This window comes from Urocampus carinirostris, chromosome 8, assembly GCF_059441175.1.
Source record: "Urocampus carinirostris isolate Australia breed hairy pipefish chromosome 8, RoL_Ucar_1.0, whole genome shotgun sequence".
Lineage (NCBI taxonomy): Eukaryota > Metazoa > Chordata > Actinopteri > Syngnathiformes > Syngnathidae > Urocampus > Urocampus carinirostris.
This window is the reverse complement of record NC_142356.1, coordinates 37205716-37230592: the sequence shown is the minus strand read 5'-3', so window position 1 is coordinate 37230592 and position 24877 is coordinate 37205716. Positions and strand designations below refer to the sequence as shown.

Here is a 24877-nt window from a genome sequence, read left to right as displayed (position 1 = left end):
TAGTGAACACTGTTAAATCAATTTATATAAAAGCATGATGTCTTTAGAACCAGGTAGCAACCAAAACAAAACCAATCCTACTGCTGAAGTGGTTTTTTGTAGTCTAGTCCATAATGCATGAAGTCATGCCTGCACGGGAGAAAAGGTTTCAAAGCACAGTAAACTTAAATAAGCCAGCAGAAAGTTTACCTGCTGCAAGGCACCATTTACCTAAAAGGAGGGTTCAGCTTCATTGATGTTTTGTGGCTGATACACACCTGGCCTTTAACCTCCAAACCAACTAAAAGCCAGAAAGGCACAAACGGTAAGAATGCCATTTCTGAGACACTTTGATCAACTGTCTCCCCTCTACCGCCCTTCACAAGAACTGACATGAGTTAGTTGTCCGATGAAAACGGCAATAGGATGCGTTTTTTTACCTGCAACTGGTCTCCATCATTTCTCCCGCTGTGCGAATGGCGACGGTCGACCTCAGGGATTTCGCTGAAAGTCCGACCACAGAACCTAAAGCCTTTGCCGTTAGGTCGTGACAGCTCCACTCCTCTTCCTCCATAAGAGGTGGAAGATATCCACACATGAGCTTGAGGCTGCCGAGCGCGCCGTGATTTGCGTAAGCCACATTCTCAAAGCCGGTGCGGACGTACTCGCGGTATATGTCAGAGGTCAAAAACATCTGGTAAGCGTTCTCTTCCATGTTGGACTGGATCTCCGTCTGCGCTTGGTCAAACATAACAGAGTCGATCTGTTGTTTTTTAATGCTATCCCTTATGTAGGTCTTGGTTGCGGGTTTGAGCTGCTTTGAAACAATGCTGTTGTTTTCGATGTACCGTTTGAAAATAACTTTGGCAACACGCATTGTTTTGGTATCCTTTAAGTCCATTTGCCTAAAGCCGTTGCATGCAAACCAAAAGTCTAAAGTATCCACGCAATTGTCCTGCTCCAAAAAGGTCCTAAATAGATGAGCACCGTCCTGATCGCCGAGAAGGAAATGCAAAGACTTTGTCCATCGGATCAGTGGCGAGTCCGGCGACGCGCTCCCTTCCGGCTCTCCCAAGCCATCCTCGTTTCTCCTCTGAGTGGAGCCAGGGAGTGTGGCTGCACCGGGGTTATCTTTAAGCTTATTTAAGGCTTTCATTTTTCCAGACCGGCTGGGTACGGAGCATGTCGACTCTCCCTCCTCTCCCGGTACCGGAGGGCGAGGAGCATCTTCTCTGAAGCTACCACTGATGTGCTCCGTAAGCGCCCTGCTCATGGCTCCGGACGCCTCCGTGAGAGTGCAGTGTTACCTCCACTGAGCTCCAGCCTAATCCTACTCACTCTCAAAAAGCAGCAGGGGAGCTTCTCAGCTCCTCTTCACTCTGAAACAGAGAAAGTATTGATCTAATCAAAGCCATATCCTGCTGAACTTCAAAGGAAGACATCAAGTAAACAGTCCCTCTTAAAAAACACCTCAATAGGAATGAGAATGAAAAGCTTTTTTTTCTGTTTCAATTGTCTATTTATAATCTAATGAGAGATCAAATGAAACCTGCATTCTCAACGGGCAGTGGATCTGTCACATCAAAACATTTTTAAAGAACAAACAAAGAAGATTAATTGCTGGCATCTGCAGCTCGCACATGTTGTCTATAATAGTCCACGGCGCTGGACTCGGACTTCACTTTGTCCCAAATGTTCCAGGCACAAGCAGTATATCACATGTGACCGTAGTACAATAGGGGTAAGCAGCCCCGCGAGGACACTGAGTAATTTGTGCGTAAACCAGTTGTTCTTAACCATGGTTTGATCGAACTCTAGGGGTTAATAGAGTCAGTCTCAGAGGTTCGGTGGAGTATTCAAGTCTATTGCAATGACATGCCAGCTTTCGACTGATACAGCCATTCACGTTTGATGTTGAGGCAGCAGAAGTGGTTGATGAATACCTTGACAAAATCAATGAAACTCGGCAGAACCAGGTTCAACAGCAACTATTAGAATAGAATAGAATAGAATATACCTTTATTGTCATTGTTACAAAATGGGTTAACATATTGTGACAACGAAATTATTCAGAACAGCAATGCCTAAACGTTTTGGTGTCAGCAAATGGAAAAGTATCAAGTTAGTGCTCTGAAAGCCCGTAGCGTTTTATACCATCTGTTCCAAGATATCTTTGCAAACATTAACTTTCAAGAATGCTAGAAATGAAAACAAAGAAAAGGAACAGACTATGCAGTTAAAACTACATGAGACTAGCACGTGTCAAGGTGAAGGCACGCAAATCTGAACTGGTCTGTAAGAGACAACAGCAGAGGTCCCACTAATTTGTATTGCACTATGTTCGTTTTGTTCTGCGTAGTTAATTGTGTGCACCAGTGGAAAAACTTGGTCTTGAACACTGAAGTAGGGTTCATTAGCCCCAACAGTGTGAAAAATCACTGGCGTAAACGTTAACGATCGAAAATCCCAAATATTTGTCAATATCCTATTACGGTTTTAGAACTACTGCTTAATAGCCGCTGCAGACGTCCGCCTAACAATGTTTCACAAGCAAAAAACATCTATTGTTATTAAAAGCTGTTCCACGCATGAAAGAGACATACCATCACAGTATATATCCAATAGGTGTCCATTCAAAAAAAGTGAAACGATTCCATTTTTGAAAAAAAAAAGCTGATGCTAGTCCACAACTCTCTCTCTCAGGGCAAGTAATCCATTGGAAAAAGCCAGCCTGCGCTGCTGCATGCGCCGTGCGATCCAAGCTCTTCCCTCCTCGAAGAAAAACTCTGTAACGTAGCTTTTCCCATTCAACAAATGACCTCAGAAGTGGAAGGCTCGGTCCCTATGAGGGGTGTCAAAATCAGGAGGAGGTAAACGAAAAGAAGGAGGGGACTCCGCCTGTGGAATACATCCCTCTCCCCCCACGCAGACAAGAGAAATGCTCTCTTTTTCTTTTCTTTCCTTTTTTTCCTCCCCTTCTTTAAATCTGAGTCATGTGCACGCGCGCACGCACACGCAGACACATAAGCTTCTTATCTTTTCGTATTTCTCGCCCACAAACAAGAAACATAGCCCCGCTTTCTCAACTTCAAAGCCGAGCAGCAGCACATCAAAGCGGCCGTGAGAGAAGGGCTTCGCTACACCTTACCATGCGTGTTCTCCGCCGGACTGCTACATTACCAAATAAGTTTACGCGCTCCCGACTACTTTGTATTTCCCTCGCACGAAGCTCTTTCCTTGTTTCTCTCCGCTGCGTCCTGTCAAGTTGGACGATCCCAAAGCGAGCATTTAGCCCCAAAAAAGCATCTTCCCGATAAAGTGAGAAAAACACACAGCGCCGAGTTGTAATGGGTCGTTCAACAACGAAACGGCTTAATGTGCCGTCTCTTTAGAGTGAGCGGAGATTGCTGGCTCTCAAATAATAAGGAGCTGGCTCCCTTCGAATCTCCCTCTTTACTCTTTCTTTAACTCTTTCTTTTTCTTTCTTTCGTCTCTGTATGTCTCTCTTCTTCACTCTCCTTTTATATCTCTTTTCTTTCTCTCTTACTTTCTTGTTCTTTTTCTCTTTTCTCTCTTTTTTGCTCATTTTGGTTTTTCCTTGTTTTTTTTCTCTTTATACCTTTTTCTAAAACTCTCTCTCTTTCTCTCTCTCTCTCTCTCTCTCTCTCTTTGGTTAAGAGTAATTTCCTTTCTCTCTACCTTTTTCTTTTTTCTCTCTCTCTCCTTCTCTCTATGTTTTCTTTTTCTCCCTCTCTTTAACCCTGTTTGTCTTTTTCTCTCTCTCCATCTTTATTTCCTATTCTATTCCTCCATTAGAATTTGCTCCCTTTCTTTCTCCCTTTCCCTTTCTCTTCCTCCATTTCTCGTTCTTTTTCTTTCTCTCCCTCTCTTTCTCTATTTTCATCCTCTAACCAGTCTATCGCTTTCTCCCGTTTTGTGTCTCTCTTTATAGTCTCCCCCCTCTCTCTCTCTCTCTCTTTGTCTCTTTCTCTCTCTCTTTCTCTCTGTGTCTCTATCTCTTTCTCTCTCTCTTTCTTTTTGTCTCTATTTTTTATTTTACTTTCCCTCCCTCTATTTTTGTTCTCTCTCTTTTAACTCTCTCTTGAACTCTCTTTCTTTTGAAGGTGCTCATGACTGGTCACTGAGTGGCGTCATCAACGTGGTATTTGCTTACGATCAGCAATCTGCGGCTTTAGGGACACATGAGGCTCTTAAGCGCCGATCGAATAGCTTCTGCTTGGAAACGAGAAAAAGGAGGGACATACATTTTTAAAAATGGTTCTCTAAGGGGAGATACACAAATCTAACACCCTCAACTCCTTTTTCAATGCTGTAAAATGTTTGGAATAAATATCAAATAAGTGACTTTTATGTTTGAATCCCCCTTTTCATTTTCATTTCCAAAAAAGGTTTATATGGTATAAGGCTATTATTCATTTAACTGCTCCTGACAGTTTTTTTTGTGTTTCATTCTGGTATTGCTATTTCAACATTTCCATTCGTTGATTCCTGGTATAAACAATTTAACCGTTTAAATGAGGTAAAAGTTCACTATATATTAAAACAACAAATGTCATTATTATATGGTAGCATCATACCTTTTCAAAAATTAATAATGCGTGCGTCATGTCTCATTATTATTGCTAATATATCATCAAAAAAAACAAACAAAAATCTGTAGAACTGTTTAGATTGAAAGAGCCGGCTCTTTTCAGTGAGCCGAGCCGAAAACAACGGTACTCCAAAAAGAGCCGAAATTCCCATTTCTAGCGCTGATGGTTTAGCAGTGTTGACTTCAAAGGGAAAAGGCTCGCCTGGTCCTGGAAGATATATAACAACACGTGGCGACTTCGACAAAACGAGTGCAAATTGATATAAACGGGTTCTTATAACGCCCTAATTAGGGGGTGGTTTAAACGGGAACTGTTACGAGTAAACTTTTCAAAAAATATGTTTTGAAATAAATTCACTTGATTACCAAAGGGAAAATTTAGCTAACCCCCTGAGATTTTTGGCTGTCACATGTGTTCTGGAAGCCAATACAGTGAACCCTCGTTTCTCGCGGGCTTTACATTCCCAGAAGAACCCGTGATAGTCGAAATCCGTGATGTAGAAACCTTTATTTTTGTTTTACAATCATTACAAATTTAAGTACTCTATTAGACATTGAAACCAAATATCAAACTTTGAATACAAGTTTAAGCATTCCTTTAAAGCTGGGATGCTCGATTTGAGGGGTTCCTAAAAAAGTTTAAATAAAATAATTTATCTGGCAAGTATGGGTAAACAATGCCCAACTGGGTTAAAAAAAACCCTATTAACACCCACCCCCCACCAACTGGTTTTATCTTACTTTTAAGATAACAGCTTTGGATCACATTAGGCTAGAGCAGTCATGTCCAAAGTCCGGCCCAGAGGCCAGTTACGGCCCTTGATAAAAAATGTCTTGGCCCGTGGCCTCCGTCAAAAATTTATTATATGTGGCCCACCAGTAGTGTTGGCTGCAGTATAAAATTAATTTGTAGCAAAAACAAAACAAAAAAAATTACAATTTAACCAGACGATGGCAGTAGCCATTTGGCCACCTTGCCCTTGGCTTTTTGTGAGAATTTTGGCCCATCCTATTCATGACATGGTGACTGATAATAAAAAAAGGAAAGTTGACTGTGAGGGCCACCGCTTACAGGACAAGTGGACTATGTATTCTTTCACCGAAACAACTGTGTCTGTATAATTTGCCAAGAGACTGTGGCTAACTTCAAATCCACTGGCTCCCAATCTACCATAGAATCAACGACTAAATCCTATCCTACACCTACATGGCCATTCATAACCTTGCCCCTCCCTAGCCACGCCATCCCGCACCCTCAGATCATCTTCCTCCCTCCATCTCACTATACCCCCGGCCGCCTCAGCTCCATGGGGAGCAGAGCTTTCAGCTGCTTTGCCCCCCAGCTCTGGAACTCATTGCCGCCTGACCTCCGAAATTCTGCGACCCTGTCCACTTTCAAATCCGGACTCAAAACTCACCTCTTCAGACTTGCCTATTCTTGTCCACATGCCTCACACACCGCTCCTTTTAACGGACAGTGATTTCATGAACGTGCTCCTGGTTTTCTTTTATCTTAGGATGAAAATGGTGCAAGTAAGAAAAGTACTTTTTAAATAAGGTCGCAATAAATGAATCATCATGGCGGCGCCCCTGTTCGGCTGCGGCTATATCGGCTCGCAACAGTTTTTTACACGTCGGCCATAAGACCCAGTCTTCGACTCAGTTTTGACAGCGCACAAAGGCGGCTCGAACTGCAGATTAAGATACGATCACAGTTTTTTTTGCTGGATATGCGATCATCCAGACATCAAGCGCTCGGTGCTATGACCACTCGGGAGTGTTTATTAGCCACGGACTGCTATGTAAACAAGACCCAGCGGCCTACAAAGCAGCCAAGCAGAGTGGCAAGACAGCGGCGTGACCAACGGACGAGGAAGCGAGGTTGTCGGGCCTGGCTAACAGCTAGGCTAAAGGCTAAACCCTGCAAAACGCCTCTCCCATCCATTTTTCTCTCCAACGTTCGCTCTCTGGACAATAAACTGGACCATTTAACAACTGGAAGTGGCATCGAACCGCGAGATGACTAATTGCTGCACTAAAAATCTGACGAAGACATGGTTAATCTTATCTATCCCGGCTGACGTTCAAAGAAACTGTGCGGGTCAGATGTATCGACATTTCGTTCTGCGTACACGAATGACAATAAAGTAAATCTGAATCTGAATGCCAACCCAAACCTCAAAAAAGATTTTTAAAAAAAGAGTTTATTCGAACTCTTCAAAGAGGGTCACATACTTGCACGCGCAAGAGCAACTTGACAGAGGCTGCAATGATGATTCCAGCGAGAAGATGGTATCAGCAAGTAGACTATTTTGAAGTTACCGACACCACCTTTAAATGTATTCCCAAAGGGAATTATTTATTATTTTCAATGATGTGCCTCCACACTGTTTAAAAAACACGGAATTAAATAATTCAATTATACTTTTATAGCTCTTGTTGGTGATAGGAATGAGTGGAGAGGTGTTGTTAAAGGATAGTGGGATGTTTGGACGTCTTCTAAGGGTGGGCAGCGCACCTCTATGATGTGGCGGGGGTAAACCAGTGAAAGCTGTCGGGCCCTGCTGTTGAACAGAAGAGTGCGTTGTGTCACCCTGACCCGAGTGGCACGACCGCTTTCTTGTGTCTCGTTTCATCTGCAGGGACGAAAGCATGACCAACTTGGGTGCCGAGGTGCTTAACTTGTTTGGGCATTTGGGTAAACCATGGTCCAAAAATGTTTGTGTTTGTTTTTTTTTTTTTGCTACTTTTTCCCTTTTTTATTTTCTTTGTCTTTTTATGTGTTGGTTTTGCTGTCGGTCACCCCTCTTGAGGGATATGACCGGGGTAGATAGATGGATAAATAGATAGATAGATAGATAGATAGATAGATAGATAGATAGATAGATAGATAGATAGATAGATAGATAGATAGATAGATAGATAGATAGATAGATAGATAGATAGATAGATGGATGGATGGATGGATGGATGGATGGATGGATGGATGGATGGATGGATGGATGGATAGATAGATAGATAGATAGATAGATAGATAGATAGATAGATAGATAGATAGATAGATAGATAGATAGATAGATAGATAGATAGCACCCAGAGTGTCTCCACTCTCCCTTTCCACCAACAACTACGTACAAACATCTTTCAGTCATTAAAATAATTAATTCCGTCGTTTGAATAGGTAATAAATAATAGAATAATACATACATAATTGAGCTCCGTGTTCTCAAACACAAGCTGTTTTATTAACAAGAAGATAAGAATTCAGTACCATGAAAAACAGTCTCAATTCATACCTTTTTTAATAGTAAATGGTTTATAGATAATTCATCAAAATTTAGTGATAATGTGGTCAACTGATGAGGAAAAAATACATAATTATCAGAATACTTCTTACATTTTATTCTGGATTGGATATATTTAACTTTACCCACTTGCTTCTCTGTGATGTGTGATTAAATTTGACTGAACCGTATAAAGTATTTCCGAGACAGCGTTCTTCACACTTTTCTTTTAATACTTCTTTTTTATTTATTTAGGGTTTTTCCTTATATGTAAGCCTATCCTATCCTTTATTAAAGCCCCAGTGTGTAATATTCGACCACTAGATGGCACTGTTGTCTAATGGGAATGAAAACCAGCACTGCAACAAGCAGCAAGACGGCAGGTAAGGATACCACCATGTTAAAGAAATACAATATTTTTGACCACCATCCATCCATCCATAAGCTGCGCCGCTTATGCTCAGTAGGGTCGCGGGGGTGCTGGAGCCCATCCCTGCCATCTCCGGCCAGTGGACAATTTGGACCGGCCAATTAACCTGACATGCATAATTTTGGAATGTGGGAGGAAACCGGAGTGCCCGGAGGAAACCCACGTAAGCACGGGTAGACATGCAAACTCCGCACAGGAAGGCTGGTAGCTGGATTTGAACCTATGACCTCAGATCTGTGCCACGCACGCGCTAACCACTGTCCTGCCGTGCCGCCCTATTTTTGACCTATGTTTTTTTTTTTATATAAATTAACATTGGTATAACAGTTCATGTATTTCCGCACTTTAGCCTAGAATCCAAATCAATGTTTTATTGTTTTGTTTTTAACTGAATTACATTTTTTTGTACCAATAAGAGGCACTAAACATTACACACTGTACCCTTAGGTAAAATCCGGTTTTAAAAATGCTATACTTGTGGGGGATGCTAGGGTTGAATTTGGGGGTGTTTGAGCACCCCAAAAATGGGCTAGTTACGCCCATGGCTTGTGCTGTACACATTGTAATCACCCAGGGTTGCCAGGTATGAGTAATGCTCTGAACTGTATCTCTTAGTGTTTATACAGACTCTTTCTTTACTTTGAACAACAGGATAATACACAGTCATAGTAAAAGTCCAAATGATCGTAATTATGGGTTTACATCTAATCCCAAGTAGCTAAAGCAAGGTGTCAGGTATGCAAACTCACATTACAAGCAGTAATCGATATAAATCTTTAAATTCCAACAATAAGTGTGTTGTTTGAGCCAAAGTGGCAATCAAATAATTGATATGAAAAAACAACAATCATAAGACACTTGTTCTTGTTTATCTCACCTACACTTCCTTTTGTCGTTCATGTAGCTTCCTCATTTTTCTTTTTTCCATTTTTACATGATTTTATTTCCCCAAATCTTTGACAATGATCAGCCATGCACTGCTTGTGATGCATATTCAGAATGAATGAATGACAGCAACAACAACAACAACAACAACAACAACGGGGTATGTAGAGGTCAGTAAGGGTAAAAACAGGATAGCATTATAAAGGGAAATAAAATTAAAATGATCTGCATTTTATATAGCGCTTTTCAAGTCAATGACTTCTCAAAGCGCTTTACAATGTGCTCCACATTTCCCAATAGCGGCCTTGCAGCCATGTAAGGCGCTAACCTGCTTATTGGGGGTATTAGGGGTTCAGTGTCTTACCCAAGGACACTTCGACATGTGACACGGACGAGCCGGGATTCGAACTGGGATCCCTTGATCCCAAGACAAGCGCTCTACCTCCTGAGCTACTGCCGCCCCTGAAATAGTTGTTAACCTGTCAGTTAGCCAATACATGAATTCGCTTTATCTCTATTGTATTTTTTAAATTGCCACATAATGCTTGAAAATAACTGTTGGTATTTTACAGAAGTGAACTTGTGCATTTTGCGTTGACACAAATGAGTTGGAAGCAAGGAATTTACATGCTCTATGTATCACATTTGAAGTCAAGTAACATTTTTATATTTTCTGTGGAGGATTTATCCACATAAATATTTTACTAATGCCCCCGATAAGCAGGTAGGAGCATTGCATGGCTGCTGCCGCTATCGATGTGTGAGTGTGTTTGTGAGTGGGTTAGTGTGAAGCACATTGTAAAGCGCTTTGGGAGGTCTTTAGTGACTTGAAGAGCGCTAAATGAATGCAGACCATTCACCATTTAAACAGATTTCTTCTAAACATCATTACCAAATAGCTGACATTTGCAATGATCTGCAAATTTGGAACAGTGGTGCTCATTACACAACTTTCAGATCATATATCCATCCATCATTTATCTGCATCACCTGTCCTCAGTCGGGTCGCGGGGGTGCTGGAGCCTATCCCAGCTATCTTGGGGCAGTGGGCAGGGGACACTCTGAACTGGTTGCCAGCCTGTTGCAGGGCACACAGGAACAGACAATTCACCTGCTCATTCACACCTAGGGACAATTTGGAACGGCCAATTAACCTAAAATGCATGTTTTTGGAATGTGGGAGGAAACCAGAATGCCCGGAGGAAACCCCCGCAAGCACGGGGAGAACATGCAAACTCCACACAGGAAGGTTCGATCTCATGACCTCAGAACTGTGCCGCACACACACTAACCACTGCGCCGCCGTGCTGCCCTCAGATCATATAAACATTTCCAAATCTGCTATTTCACAAAACCTCTCAATGGTCATTAATGTTATGTGGAAATCAATTTTGGCCTTTTTGACTCAAATTTCTAGTTTTGAGTTGAACTTAAAGGTGGTGTCCTGAACTTGAAATATTACTACTATCTGTCGCCCTCTCCTGGCTTAAAGTCATGATCGCAGCCTCAGTCAGCTTATTCCTCAAGGACTCATACTATTTTCATCTTTTCGAGGGTTTTGTGAAGTATTTGGTCCGCATTTCAAACAGGCCTTGAATTAATTTTACCATTTCAGGCTACACTAATAAAAAAAAAAACCTCAGGAACGAGCATGAATTCTCTCTCCACACCTCCTTACCCTCCCTCCTTTCCTGTTTTCTAATATGTTGCAAGTCCTGAAACATCGGAGCTAAACGTAAGATAAGAACAGATAGGTGCAGTGGGAAAAAAAAGCTTTTTAAAATCAGTTTGGCATTATCAAATATTATATTAGTATCTTTGGCAACTGGTTCAGGGTGTCCCCTGCCCACTGCCAGGAGATAGCTGGGATGGGCTCCAGCACCCCCACGACCCTGCTGAGGATAAGCGGTACAGATAATGGATGGATGGATGGATATTAGTATCATTAAGGGAGAAAATATTCTTGTTTCAACTTCTTAAAGATACCTCAAACGACGCACCCATTAAATATATTAAATTAAATACCATTAAACTGTTGCTATGGTGAAAAACTAATACATTTGATGTGCTAAATAGACATAAAAAAAATGATCATGTCTTAGTTCATGTATAAATCGGATAAGTTAGATATGATACATTTGTAGTTTAGCAGAGACTCAAAATAAGAAGTAAAGACATTAATAGATTTTGAACGAGCAAGGAGAACAGAAGAGAGAGCGCAACTTCAGATAATAAATTCCAACCTGTTCTAAAAGCCCTGAGCCCTTGCTTTTTGTTAATTCCTCTAGGTTGCAAAAGTAAATACAGTAGGCTCTGAAGGGTGTGGAAATCAGCACAGGACAACAACATGAATGGTCGAAATGATAAAAACAGTTCGTAATAGTCGAATTAACAAAAAAAAGATGCAATCTCCTTTGCAGGTGTCAAATATAAAAACGGAATAAACTTCACAAATAGTATTGCAACACAATGTAAACAATTGAAGAAACACATTTCTTTTTAAAATCTAATTCATTTTCGCTTACTGTAACAATTCGTGCTGAAGTTTCCAAGAGCAGTTTTGGGGATGTTCTCTTCAGGCCCAGGTTTTATACACAATACCATGGGTGGGCAACTATTTGAAATGTGGGCCGCATTGGGTTCCAACCTGGAGACGTATCTAATTTTTTTCATTTAGGAAGAAGTGTACACGCAGACATGTTGCATTTATTATGAAATAGATTAGTCTCCTAAAATTGCTTTCTATAATTTATCACCATAGAAAAACATTTTATTAAGTCCCTGTTAATAAGCACTTCATTTGATATTTAGTTTTGTATTCTTACTGTAATTGTTTTTGTATTTTTGTAGAATTTCCATACCAGTATTCTGTAGTATTTCTGTAGTATTTTGTAGTATTTTGCATTTGGATTTTTTGTTGTAGTATTTTTGTAGTATTATTGTAATCTTAGTTTTGTAGAATTTCTGCAGTAAAATATTTGTAGTATCTGGGAGCATTTCCATAGTATAACTATTCTTGTATTTCTGTAATATTTTTGCAGAATTACTCTTGATTTAGTTTGGTAGTATTTTAAATATCTTGTTGTATTATTATTTGTAGTATAGTAGAATTTGTTGTATATCTGTAGTATTTTTGTAATATTCATCTAATAGTTTTTGTATTATAGGATTACTTTAAGGGTATTTTTGAAGTAACTCCAAAGTAGTATTTCCAAAGTAATATTTTTCATTAGTATAATTGTAATATCACTGTAGTAGTATTTTTGTAGTATTTCTATAGTATGTGTTTTCTTTTCAGAATGAAAGTAAAAAAATATATATGAGGTCCCTGTTTTTAAGCACTAATTTTCAAATTTAGTTTTGTCGTCATTTTGTAGTATTTTTGTTGTATGTCTACAGTAGTATTTTTGTTGTAAACACACAAAGGGACAATAGAAACACAGTTTGCACTTTAAAACATGTTTTTATTAGTCCTATTCTATTTACTAGTGTCAGGATATTTTGACTAGTTTTATTTAGAGGGCCAGATTCAAAAGAAAGCATGTGGCCTGCAGTCCATAATTTGCCCACCCATGCAAAATTCCGTTCCCGATTTGGCAGAAAAAAGATATCGGTCAATCTCAATGCTTGTGGTACAAAATAAATCAACAAAGGCTGGATTTTTTGCAGTTGGAGGCGATTTCAATATGATCATTTAAAAAAAAAAAATCCTTGAAAATCAGCATTTTTTTAAACAGAGATCAATAATTACTGTCAGAATTATGATAAAACAATACACAATATGCTCTAGTAATGTGAATTCCGTCTGTTCTTAAAGAACTCACTAAAAAGAGCCAACTCTTCTGGCTCCCAAACGTTTGTTGCTACATTCGATATATTATCAATAATAATGTAACAATAGACAGGTAATGGATTTATACATATTTTCACAAGTGTATCACACAAAAATATGATAATAACCTTTTTTTATTCTATAGTGCACTTTAACAAATTTAAGCGTTGCAACACGCAATCCCTGAAAAACACACGACACAAAATGTAAGGAAAAAAAGTGTACTTTTTAGTGCAACAACAAAAATACTGTGACATAGGACATAGGACATAGGACTGTCTTGTACTACGGACAGACTGAAGAGATCTTTTCTTCCTCATGCCATGAGGCTCTTTAACTCCACCCGGCAGAGTAAAGGCCCACATTAAACCACACCACCTACATTGCATATTACCGAATCTTACTGCATTATGTGTTCTGTGTAGCACTATTTAGTTACTCTATATAACATGCTAAAGTGGGCATTTGCACGTCACACTGGGTATTTGTATATTGTATTCTTTTGGCTTTATTATTGTATTGTTCTCAGCTCAGGGATGCTGCTGGAAATGTGAATTTCCCTTAGGGGATGAATAAAGTATCTATCTATCTATCTATCTATCTATCTATCTATCTATCTATCTATCTATCTATCTATCTATCTATCTATCTATCTATCTATCTATCTATCTATCTATCTATCTATCTATCTATCTATCTATCTATCTATCTATCTATCTATCTATCTATCTATCTATCTATCTATCTATCTATCTATCTATCTATCTATCTATCTATCTATCTATCTATCTATCTATCTATCTATCTATCTATCTATCTATCTATCTATCTATCTATCTATCTATCTATCTATCTATCTATCTATCTATCTATCTATCTATCTATCTATCTATCTATCTATCTATCTATCTATCTATCTATCTATCTATCTATCTATCTATCTATCTATCTATCTATCTATTAGCTTTTGTTATAGCAATATAAAGTAAATCAGGGCATCCCTGAAGAAAATGTAACACCATAAATAGGATTTTTGTAGTTTTTAACATGTTTTGGGTGTTAAATAACAATCTTGCACCCTATCTAATTCCTAAGATACATAACGACCCGGAAAACCGTGTGTGCGATCTGTCAGATTGAACAGGCCTTTCAGAGCTCACCATTTGGGATCTTTGCAATTTAGATCCATCAAGAAAATCTGTATGGAAAAACGCAAATTTGTCAATTATGGTACCATCCGGTATACACCGACTATCACGAAACAGCAAATCAATCGAGTAAAACGAGTTTGCCGCGGTAGCCTCTATCTCTATTTTTTTTCGTTGCAAACGAAGCGAGCGGTTTGATGCTACTGTGCGCATGCATCTGCCGCCTCGGATTTCATGTGGTAGTTATGTAGTGAAAGGAAGTCCGTCTCTTTTTAGAGAACCGTCTTTTTCGGCTCAACTCATTAAATAGAGCCGGCTCTCAAATGGTTCACTTGCTTTGATGCATCATATTATGAATCATTATCGTTGTATAAATAAGTTAAGAAAGAAAGGAAGTCTAAAAGGAGAAAATGAAAAAAGACAGGTTTGTGATTATCCCTTTAATCAGTATATTACCATCAATAATTTAATGCTGAAAATGAGTTAATAATTTGAATAAGAAAATGTATTATTGTACTTAATTATATTTGCATTTATTTTTCCTTCTACAGTGACCGTCCAAGCTACTTAATTTTTTAACTTCTTTTATAATAAACCTCATTCATGTCGAGCAACTCAGTATCTCACAACAAAATGTTAATTAACAATATACAGTATATGATATAACGAGACACATGTACACTATAACATGTTAAACTACATAAATAAACACGTTAGGAAAAAAAATATGGTATAACATTATTTTGTATTTTGTAAGGGAAAATAAGACATTTTGTAAGGGCATGGAGCCGTGGAGGTTGACAGGTATGTATTCACATTGGCCCTGCCACACGGCATGCTCATTTTTTTTCGCAGATTTACATCAAATATTGTCGGGAGCTGGAGTTTATGTGTTGTCCAGAACTGTACCATCAGGCGAATATTGCAGAATGTGAATCCTCTGACTTACACAATTATATTCCCCCACAAAGTTGATTTTCAACATCAAAAGGATCTTTGAAGTACCATGGCACTGGATCACTGTCGAGCACGCTCACAGAGATTCTGTCACAATGCCATTATGGAAGTCTTGGGAATTAAAAGACCAACAAAAAGTTATTTCCTTTGCACTCACTCCCTTTTTGTCAAAATGTCACCCTGTGCCAGTCCTCTCTAATGTGGGACAAGAAATTGAGAAACAGCTGAAATGCCTTAACGGCTATGCCTAGTGATGAGTTTATCCTATTTTTAATACTGGCGACCCGCAAAGGAGATTGCACAAGATACCATTTTGTTATTTTGACTATTAGTCCACACTGATGTTCGTTGTTTTGACCACTATTTACATAACTGTCACTATCTACCTATCATGTTGATATTAATTGATTTCCACACCTTCTTGGGAGGATCTGCTTTTGTAACCTAGGAGATTTAATAAAAAGCAAGGGATAAGATGTGTGCAAAAGAATAATGAATAAAAGTAGCAATGTTTTTAATTCTAATGGTTTCTTTTTGTCTCTGTCTTGAAGGGAGTATGTATCCTTCTGGCCCAAATTGCACATGACCAGGTTTTACATTAATGTTTGGCGGATCAAGAACATTGTGTGTTTATCCCACTATTAACATTGCAACTCAAAATGTTAAATAGGCCATATTAAACCAAAAAAACAACAACATATTTTGAGCTGCAAAAAATGTCAAGCTTTTTATAAGCAATATAAGGAAGGCAACACAGAGACATGCAACTCACTCGCTCATTTAAACCTCGGGACAATTTGAACTGGCCAATTCACCTGAAATGCATGTTTTTAGAATGAGGGAGGAAACTGGTGTGCCTGGAGTAAACCCACGCAAGCACGGGGTAAACATGCAAACTCCACACAGGAAAGTTCGATCTTATGACCTCAGAACTGTGGCGCGGAGGTGCTAACCACTTAGTCGCCGTGCTGCTCCTATTTATATATATATATATATATATATATATATATATATATATATATATATATATATATATATATATATATATATATATATATATATATATATGTATATATATATATATATATATATATATATATATATATATATATATATATATATATATATATATATATATATATATATATATATATATATATATATATATATATGTATATATATATATATATATATATATATATAAATATATATATATATCATCTCATCAGCTGCACCACTTATCCTCAGTAGGGTCGCGGGGTTGCTGGAGCCCATCCCAGCAATCATCGGGCAGTAGGCAGGGAACACCCTGAACTGGTTGCCAGCCAATCGCAGGGCACACAGGGACAGACAATTCGCTTGCTCGTTCACACCTAGGGACAATATATATATATGTATATGTATATGTATATGTATATGTATATGTATATATATATATATATATATATATATATATATATATATATATATATATATATATATATATATATATATATATATATATATATATATATATATATATATATATATATATATATATATATATATATATATAATGTCCTAGGGCAAGACACTGACCCGAATGCCCCAATAAGCAGTGTGTGTGTGAATGGGTAAGTGTGAGGCACATTGTAGAGCGCTTTGGGAGGTCTTCATTGACTTGAAAAGCGCTATATAAATGCAGACCATTTACCATTTATAATTTTCTATTATCAAACAGTTTTGATATAGCATCAAGGAGCCACTAGGGAGGGACAAAGAGACGCAAGCAGTTACACCCCCGACTTAAAGAGGCACTGTACAAGAAAAATTACAAATTACTGAACCTCAAAGTAACCAAAACGCACAATTTTTCTTCTCATTTATGCCAGCTCCTCGTAGGATAGCCCCATGTTTTGTAAACAAAATACTAATTTCTTGACCAATGAGAATTTAAAACGTTTATCAATTCAAAATGTATTTGTACCTTAAGGCAATGATTTGACACTCAAATTGTTGTATGAAAACATTCAATGTACAATAAGGAAATAGAATTCCCGCCATTTTACAACGAAGGACATGATGGTTAAAATAATGATGATGAAAACAAATAAAATAATAACAAAGGAAATAATAAAATAGATACAATTATGGCAAATCACAGACTAAGCATGTGGGGAAAGAGACCTGAGAAAGTCTTATCCACACTGATGGGTGTTCGCAGCAGGCCGCAGCAAGAAACATTTTTACTTATTGAACCACACCATACCAGTGTGTAATATTTATTTAAAAAAAAAAAACAGTTTCTACTTCATGGATTTTACCTAACACAGGATCTTCTGGAATCTAACCCCCTGCAATAAATGAGGGTACACTGTACCTTACATTATCAGTGCATTTCTAATATATCTGTGCTTGTGGTATAATCAGCCTTTGAGTTAAAGTACATTTACAAGTTTACAATCATACCTCTTAGCATTCTGCTGAGAAACAGCTAGGTATTTTATAAAAAATATAAGCGTTGCCAAGCCTTTCCTGTTTTCTAGTAGACCATTTGATGACACTGATATTCAGCCAACCGCACCCTGAGCACAGGGAGCATGTCCTGCGGTTAAGAACATCTATTTAAAAATGATATTTTAAAAATAAATCTTCAATGAATAATGTTATCATAAAGTGTTGCGACAACAGTTACTCGGTTGGTTTAGGTGTGTGTGTTGGAAATATGGAACATAAAAAGGTCCTATACTCTGTTGACTCTGGAGGTGTCTTTAAAACAAACACCGCTCCCACAAATCCAAACATTTTAGCCCCCATAACGCTGAAAGCTTCCAAAACTTTGCAAAGCAAAGTGCCTGCTTACTGCTCCACGGAGCTTGAAATGACAAAGTGGGTCAACAGCGTCAGCACCGAGACGTTAAAGTGGCACCCAAATCCGGCCAGATTTCTAGCATAATATCAATGCACAAACTACATAATGGTCATTGACAAGGTTAGTCTCTTTTTAATATTGTACACCTGCAAAGGATATTGCACAGAATGTCAGTTTGTTATTTTGAATATTATTGCTCAGTGTTGTTCGTCGTTTTGCCTATATTTAATTTTGCTGTCCTTTAATTACCAGACCCAAATGGATGGATCTGCTTTTATAACCTAAGAGATTTAACAAAAATAAAGGGCTTAGGGGATGGCTTTTAGAACAAGTTCACTCCCCTGGTCTTGCAAGTTCAAAATCCATTGATGTCTTCTCTCCTTATTTTGAGTATCTACTAATTTTAACATTATTATTTATTTTTAAAATTTGTTCTGCTAGGGGTACAAGAGGTTAATACAGAAATAGGAGTACTTCACTGAACTGTAACCCTTGTTTTTTTACACGCACACTTTGTGTAGTTTGAACAACAGAGTCAGACCCTTTTTTATGCAGTTTTAGCAAAATTCCAACTAGTCCTAATTATGTAAATATAAACTATCTAAAGTGAGGCATCAGGTATGCAAACACACATTACAGGCAGTAATAAAAATACATATTTAAATTATACAATTCGTGTGTACTTTGAATCCAAATCCAATCGAATAATTCAGAAAACATCATAAGACACTTGTTCTATGTCATCCACGTATAGCAGGTGGGAAACCTAGCCCCTGAGGCCACTTCAGGCTTTTGCATCTGCCCCGCAAAATGAAAATGTTATAATGTAATGATAATATGTATACGATGGTAAAACATGTACTTCTCATAAAAATCTGTCGATTTGTTACCACTCTTTTCCCAATTTTTCCTGCTTTGATATTTTTTACTATGTATTTATTTAATTTGTTCATCAAGATATCTATTCACTATCCATCCATTATCTGCACCGCTTATCCTCAGTAGGGTCGCGGGGGTGCTGGAGCCCATCCCAGCTATCCTCAGGCAGTGGGCAGGGGACACCCTGATTGCCAGCCAGTCGCAGGGCACACAGGGACAGACAATTCGCCCGCTCATCACACCTAGGGACAATTTTGACCAGCCAATTAACCTGACATGCATGTTTTTGGAATGTGGGAGGAAACCGGAGTGCCCGGAGGAAACCCACGCAAGCACGGGGAGAACATGAAAACTCCACACAGGAGCTTGAATCTCATGACCTCAGAACTGTGCTAACCACTGCGCCGCCGTGCTGCCCTTCAAGATATCTAATTTATTAAAAAAGTCTGAGCTAGCTGTGTTGCATATTGAATTTTAAAAGCATACCAACACATTTTGTGCTTTAAAAAAATGGGCATAATTTATTGTTTAGGTTTAGTTTTCAGCGTTTTAAAACCAATTAAATGGATTATTTTAGACCAACGCAGGAAATCTGACATGTACTTGTAAATCTCAGGATGTTTATTTTTAATTTTCATTTAGAAATGCATATTGACGTTGCAATTTTAAAAAGACTTAACTCCATTGTTTGTCGTTTGTATTTTTGCCTAAATGGAATGTGCAGAAAAATGCGTAAACATAAAATCAATATTTCTTTCCATCCAGCCCTTTTACCAGATTTCAGAACAGAATGTGGCCCGCTACTCAAAAGGTTGGCCCACGCCTAATGGCAATTAATGGTAAATCATGGCATTATTGCATTGTGGAAGGAAATGAACACCTCAATTTGCATTATTTCTACTGCATTCATTAAAAACGCTACAAAAAAAAGGTTGAATATAACTGTTGGGATTTCACACGGGTCGATTCGTACTAGTTTGTTCACACAAACGAGTAGAAAGCATGAAATCTGTATCATCTATGTCTCAAATTATCATGTTTACATTTTCAGCCACAATTTCATATTCCAGCATGATGATCTCATCATAAACAAATCATTGGAATTCATATCTTCTCATCTCATCATATATTTTTTATTCTTCCAAATTTTTCCAAGTCAAGTCACATTTATTAGGACAGTATAGTTGTTAATCACAGGGTCCCGAAGGGCTGTAATTACTTTGTTTAATTTTTGTTGTTTTTGAGTATGTTTTTTTTTTATTTGTGCCCATGTTATATCCATTGCAGACCCATTGTGACCCCTTCTCGAGGTTTCTTAATTTTCCTGATGCTCGTTTTTTTTTTTCCCTTCTCCTCATGTCAGATCAGGGGATGTTATTTTTTTCAAATGTATCTTTTTTTTCTGACAATTTGCAATGAATATCACATAATAAGGCACCTGAAAGGAAAAAAAAGAAACTTGCTTAAGCCAAGGTTTATACGAAGCCCAACCGCTAAACATGTATCTATAACAATAATGTGAAAAATCTCATATTTGCAATGATGGAACAATTGTGCTGATCAGATCTAATTTCCAATTATCCATCTCATCATAATTATTATTATTATTATTATTATTATATTCATGATCATTGATTTCATGTGAAAATCCATTTAACACGTTTTTTTTCTCTGTTATCGGTTTTTAAATTCAGCTTAAAGGGACAGTGTGTGTTACTTAATGCCTACGAGTACTAATTTTGGAGAGGACGTCGTTAGGCGCTGCCCCAATATATACGCAGAGAGAAGATATGGTAAAAAGGGAACGCTCTTTATTGCAATCAGGACATGTTCAAAGTTCCAGGAACGTTCAACATTGGCCTTTATACTGTCCTCAAAATAATTCGTGATATCTTGTGATGGTCGCCCCCCCGGCTCACTCAGCATAACACCTTCTGACCGCCTGCAACAACATCATCCCACGTCTTCCGCCAGATGCCCACACACAATAGGCTACCGTCAGCTTCAAGACTTGCCCGCCTCCAGTTTCTGGTTCAACTTTCCTTATCATTAGTTAATATCCACCTTCCACAACAGTAATAACACTTAATTTGTTAAATATTTCTTTATTTTTGCTTATTACATAAACATGAATTAAATTACTCCTGGATATAGAGATTTGAATTTATTTTACATGAGCCTCACCTGCAGGGAACTGAGGTAATTCCTCGCCATCTTGCTGCTACGGGTACCCAAAAACTGTGCGTTTTTCAATTGCACTGCACAATACAGCGACATCTAGAGGTGAAATAATACACACTGCACCTTTATAGTTTTGATATGGCAAAGTGCCTGCTGACTGCTCGATGAAACTTTAAACGATAAAGTGGGTCAGCAGCGTAAGCCCTGGGATGTATAAGTGGCACCCAAATCCGGATTTTTTTTTAGCCGGATATCTATACACAAACTAAATTACGGGCATCTTTAAAAACGCTCGGTATACAAGAGGTTAATAAAAAGTGACAATCTTATATATGTGTTATTTTCAATTCAGCATGAGATTACATCTCTGTCCAAATTGAATTAAGCTGCAAATACAGCTGCGGAGTGGGGAAAAAAATAAACCACAGACAGTTGGATTTTTGCTGACAGACAGAAAATGGCTTAATGGCTTCCTGAGTCTGTTTTAAAGACCTTAAGTTCAGACTGCTACAAAATGATTCGGTTTTAATCAGTTTCTTCAACCTTAACTCTCCTCTCGTGTTTGTTTTCAGGTAACATGCCTCATGTTAACAAATCGGTGGTGACCCGTGGCTTAAATCTGTAAAATACCCTAAAAACAATACTAGATAATCCAATCTCAAAAGAATTATATAATTAAAAATAATGTTCTTTTATTGCATGACTATTACTAATGTGTACTACAACATATTTTCATTTTAAAAATAGTAACTATGATAATATATATGTATTTATTTGAATAATAAGGCTAAAACTATTTTTGTTTCAGCAATAGGATAAGAATCCAAATTTAAAATGAAAAGTAGAATAAGTCAATTTGCTAGACTAAACAAAATGACAGCCAAAAAGGATCAAAATGGACTACTTGTCACAAGCCAGAAACGGAGACAGGACCCAGTAGCGTTCGTTTACTCAGTTTTATTGAAAAAGAGACAGAGCACTGCTTGCTTCCACAATCCAATGATCGACGGACACGGGTAGCAGGGTGCTGGAACACGGAAGGTTCATTTCCGTGTCAAGCGAGGATAATCGTAGGCAGCAGGGATACTGGTAACGAGCCGGGTCGGCAGAGCAAGGGCGGTATCGAGTCCAGAAAAAAGGTCGGACACAGGTATCAGGCAGGAAACAGGGCGGAACAGGTCGATGGTCGGGATGGAAAAGCAAGGGAGAAACGGGTCCAGAAACAGGTCGGCAACAGGTATCAGGCAGGAGAAAACAGGGCAGGAAAATGTCGGAAGGTATGAGCTTGCCTTGCTGGGAGCATAGGTTTACAAACGGGCTGACACCGGTAACAGGGAGCCGGGGGGTTTAAAAAGTGGCAAGAAGCCAATCAGCAACCAGGGCTGTTGGCGCCAACGGGGCAGTCGCAGGAGCCCCGAATCAGTAATCATAACACTACTTGTTCCAAAACAAATAAATAACCAAATTAGAGTACAGGAGTCTATGTGCAAGACTTTACATGTGTATGCAAGCCATCCATTCATCCATTCATTGTCTTCCGCTTATCCGAGGTCGGGTCGCGGGGGCAGCAGCGTTAAAAGGGAAGCCCAGACGTCCCTATCCCCAGCCACCTCCTCCAGCTCATCCGACGGGACCCCGAGGCGTTCCCAAGCCAGCCGAGAGACATAGTCTCTCCAACGTGTCCTGGGCCGCCCCCGGGGCCTCCTGCCGGTGGGACATGCCCGGAACACCTCCCGAGGGAGGCGTCCAGGAGGCATCCTTATTAGATGCCCGAGCCACCTCAACTGGCTCCTCTCAACGCGGAGTGGCTCTACACCGAGTCCCTCCCGGATGACTGAGCTTCTCACCTTATCTCTAAGGGAGAACCCAGCCACCCTGCGGAGGAAACTCATTTCGGCCACTTGTATCCGGGATCGAGTTCTTTCGGTCATGACCCAAAGTTCATGACCATAGGTGAGGGTAGGAACGTAGATCGACCGGTAGATCGAGAGCTTTGCCTTTCGGCTCAGCTCCCTCTTCACCACGACAGACCGGTACAGGGTCCGAATGATGGCAGACGCTGCACCGACCCGTCTGTAGCTCTCCCGTTCCATCCTACCCTCACTCGTGAACAAGACCCCAAGATACTTGAACTCCTCCACTTGGTGCAAGACCTCCTCCCCGACCCAGAGGGAGCATACTACCCTTTTCCGACTGAGAACCATGGCCTCGGACTTGGAGGTGCTGATCCCAGTCCCGGCCGCTTCACACTCTGCTGCGAATCGCTCCAGCGAGAGCTGAAGATCACGGCCTGAGGAAGCCAACAGCACCACGTCATCTGCAAAAAGCAGTGACGCAATGCTGAAGCCCCCAAACCGGACTCCATCCCCGCCAAGGCTGCGCCTAGAAATTCTGTCCATAAAAGTTATGAACAGAATCGGTGACAAAGGGCAGCCCTGGCGGAGCCCAACCCTCACCGGGAACGAATCCGACTTACTGCCTGCAATGCGGACCAGACTCTGGCACCAGGCATACAGGGACCGCATAGCCCGGATAAGACTGTGCGGTATCCCATACTCCCGAAGCACCCCCCACAGGGCCTCCTGAGGAACACGGTCGAATGCCTTCTCCAAGTCCATAAAACACATGTAGACCGGACAGGCAAACTCCCATGCACCCTCAAAGACCCTGAAGAGTGTATAGAGCTGGTCCAGTGTTCCACGGCCAAGACGAAAACCACACTGTTTCTCCTGAATCCGAGATTCGACTTCCTGGCGGACCCTCCTCTCCAGTACCCCTGAATAGACCTTACCAGGGAGGCTGAGAAGTTTGATTCCTCTGTAGTTGGAACACACTCTCTGGTCCTCCTTCTTTAAGACGGGAACCACCACCCCAGTCTGCCAGTCCAGAGGCACTGTCCCCGATGTCCACGCGATGTTGCAGAGGCGCGTCAACCATGACACGCCCACAACATCCAGAGCCTTAATGAAGTTTGGGCGGATCTCATCGACCCCCGGGGCCCTGCCACCGAGGAGTTTTTTGACAACCTCTGTGACTTCAACCCCAGTGATACGAGAGCCCAACCCAGAGTCCTCAGGCTCTGCTTCCCCAGAGGAAGACGTGCCGGTGGGATTGAGGAGATCTTCGAAGTACTCCGCCCACCGATTCACAACGTCCCGGGTCGAGGTCAGCAGCGCCCCATCAGCACTATACACAGTGTCGATGGCACACCGCAAAATGCATGAGTGGCAAAAAGGTGACACTTATAGGGTCTTCTTTGCAGAAATATTACTTACAGTGTATGCATAATACTGTATGTCCAGTTAAGATTTCAGTTTCGGCTGAATGGTGTTTTAGAATCCTTGTTTTAGAATTGTATTTAGGGCTGGGTCCAAACAGACCCTAACAATACAATGGTAACAATTTCAATTACAGCATATAAAAATGTAGTGATTTTTTTAAACTTGATGTTGTTAAAATATTCATTTCTGACAAAGTGAAGAAGCTTTGAGGCAATAAAAAAAGATTTTTGGTAAGCATTTAAAATCCGAAATGGGTCGGTGGCCAACCCTAACACAAGACATGGGTTAAGATTAACATTCTAATTTATTCCTGAATATTTGATTTGAATTCACTTTGCAATCGTTACAAGATTTCAAAATCTCAAAACCAAAACCTGTTGACCCTGGGATGGTTGCGAATGTGCTGTGCTTCAACAAAACAAAGGGGGCTGTAAAATCTCCACTAAAAACCCTTTTTTGATGTTGAACCTGCACTGACCCTATTGCTAGGGCCCTAACCGTTTTACAAAAAGATGCCACTGCTTTGAAAACAGCAAACAAAACGAGAGGAGAAGACAA

General features: G+C 39.6%; 1 protein-coding gene across 4 annotated transcripts in view; it reads right to left on the bottom strand.

The window, feature by feature from the left end:
- Positions 1–24877, bottom strand: part of LOC148361796 (axin-2-like) — a 95108-nt gene that overhangs the window by 23100 nt on the left and 47131 nt on the right. The window contains exons 1-2 of one of the 4 annotated variants that reach the window (XM_088342579.1): positions 3128–3315; positions 420–1358 (exon numbers count right to left, since the gene is read on the bottom strand). In XM_088342579.1, coding sequence (XP_088198705.1) covers positions 420–1252 — 833 coding nt within the window. In that variant the 5' untranslated portion in view covers positions 1253–1358; positions 3128–3315. Of the gene's footprint in view, positions 1–419; positions 1359–2582; positions 2873–3127; positions 3316–24877 lie in introns of those variants that run through there. The other 3 variants (XM_088342581.1, XM_088342578.1, XM_088342580.1) reach the window with 3 other exon arrangements.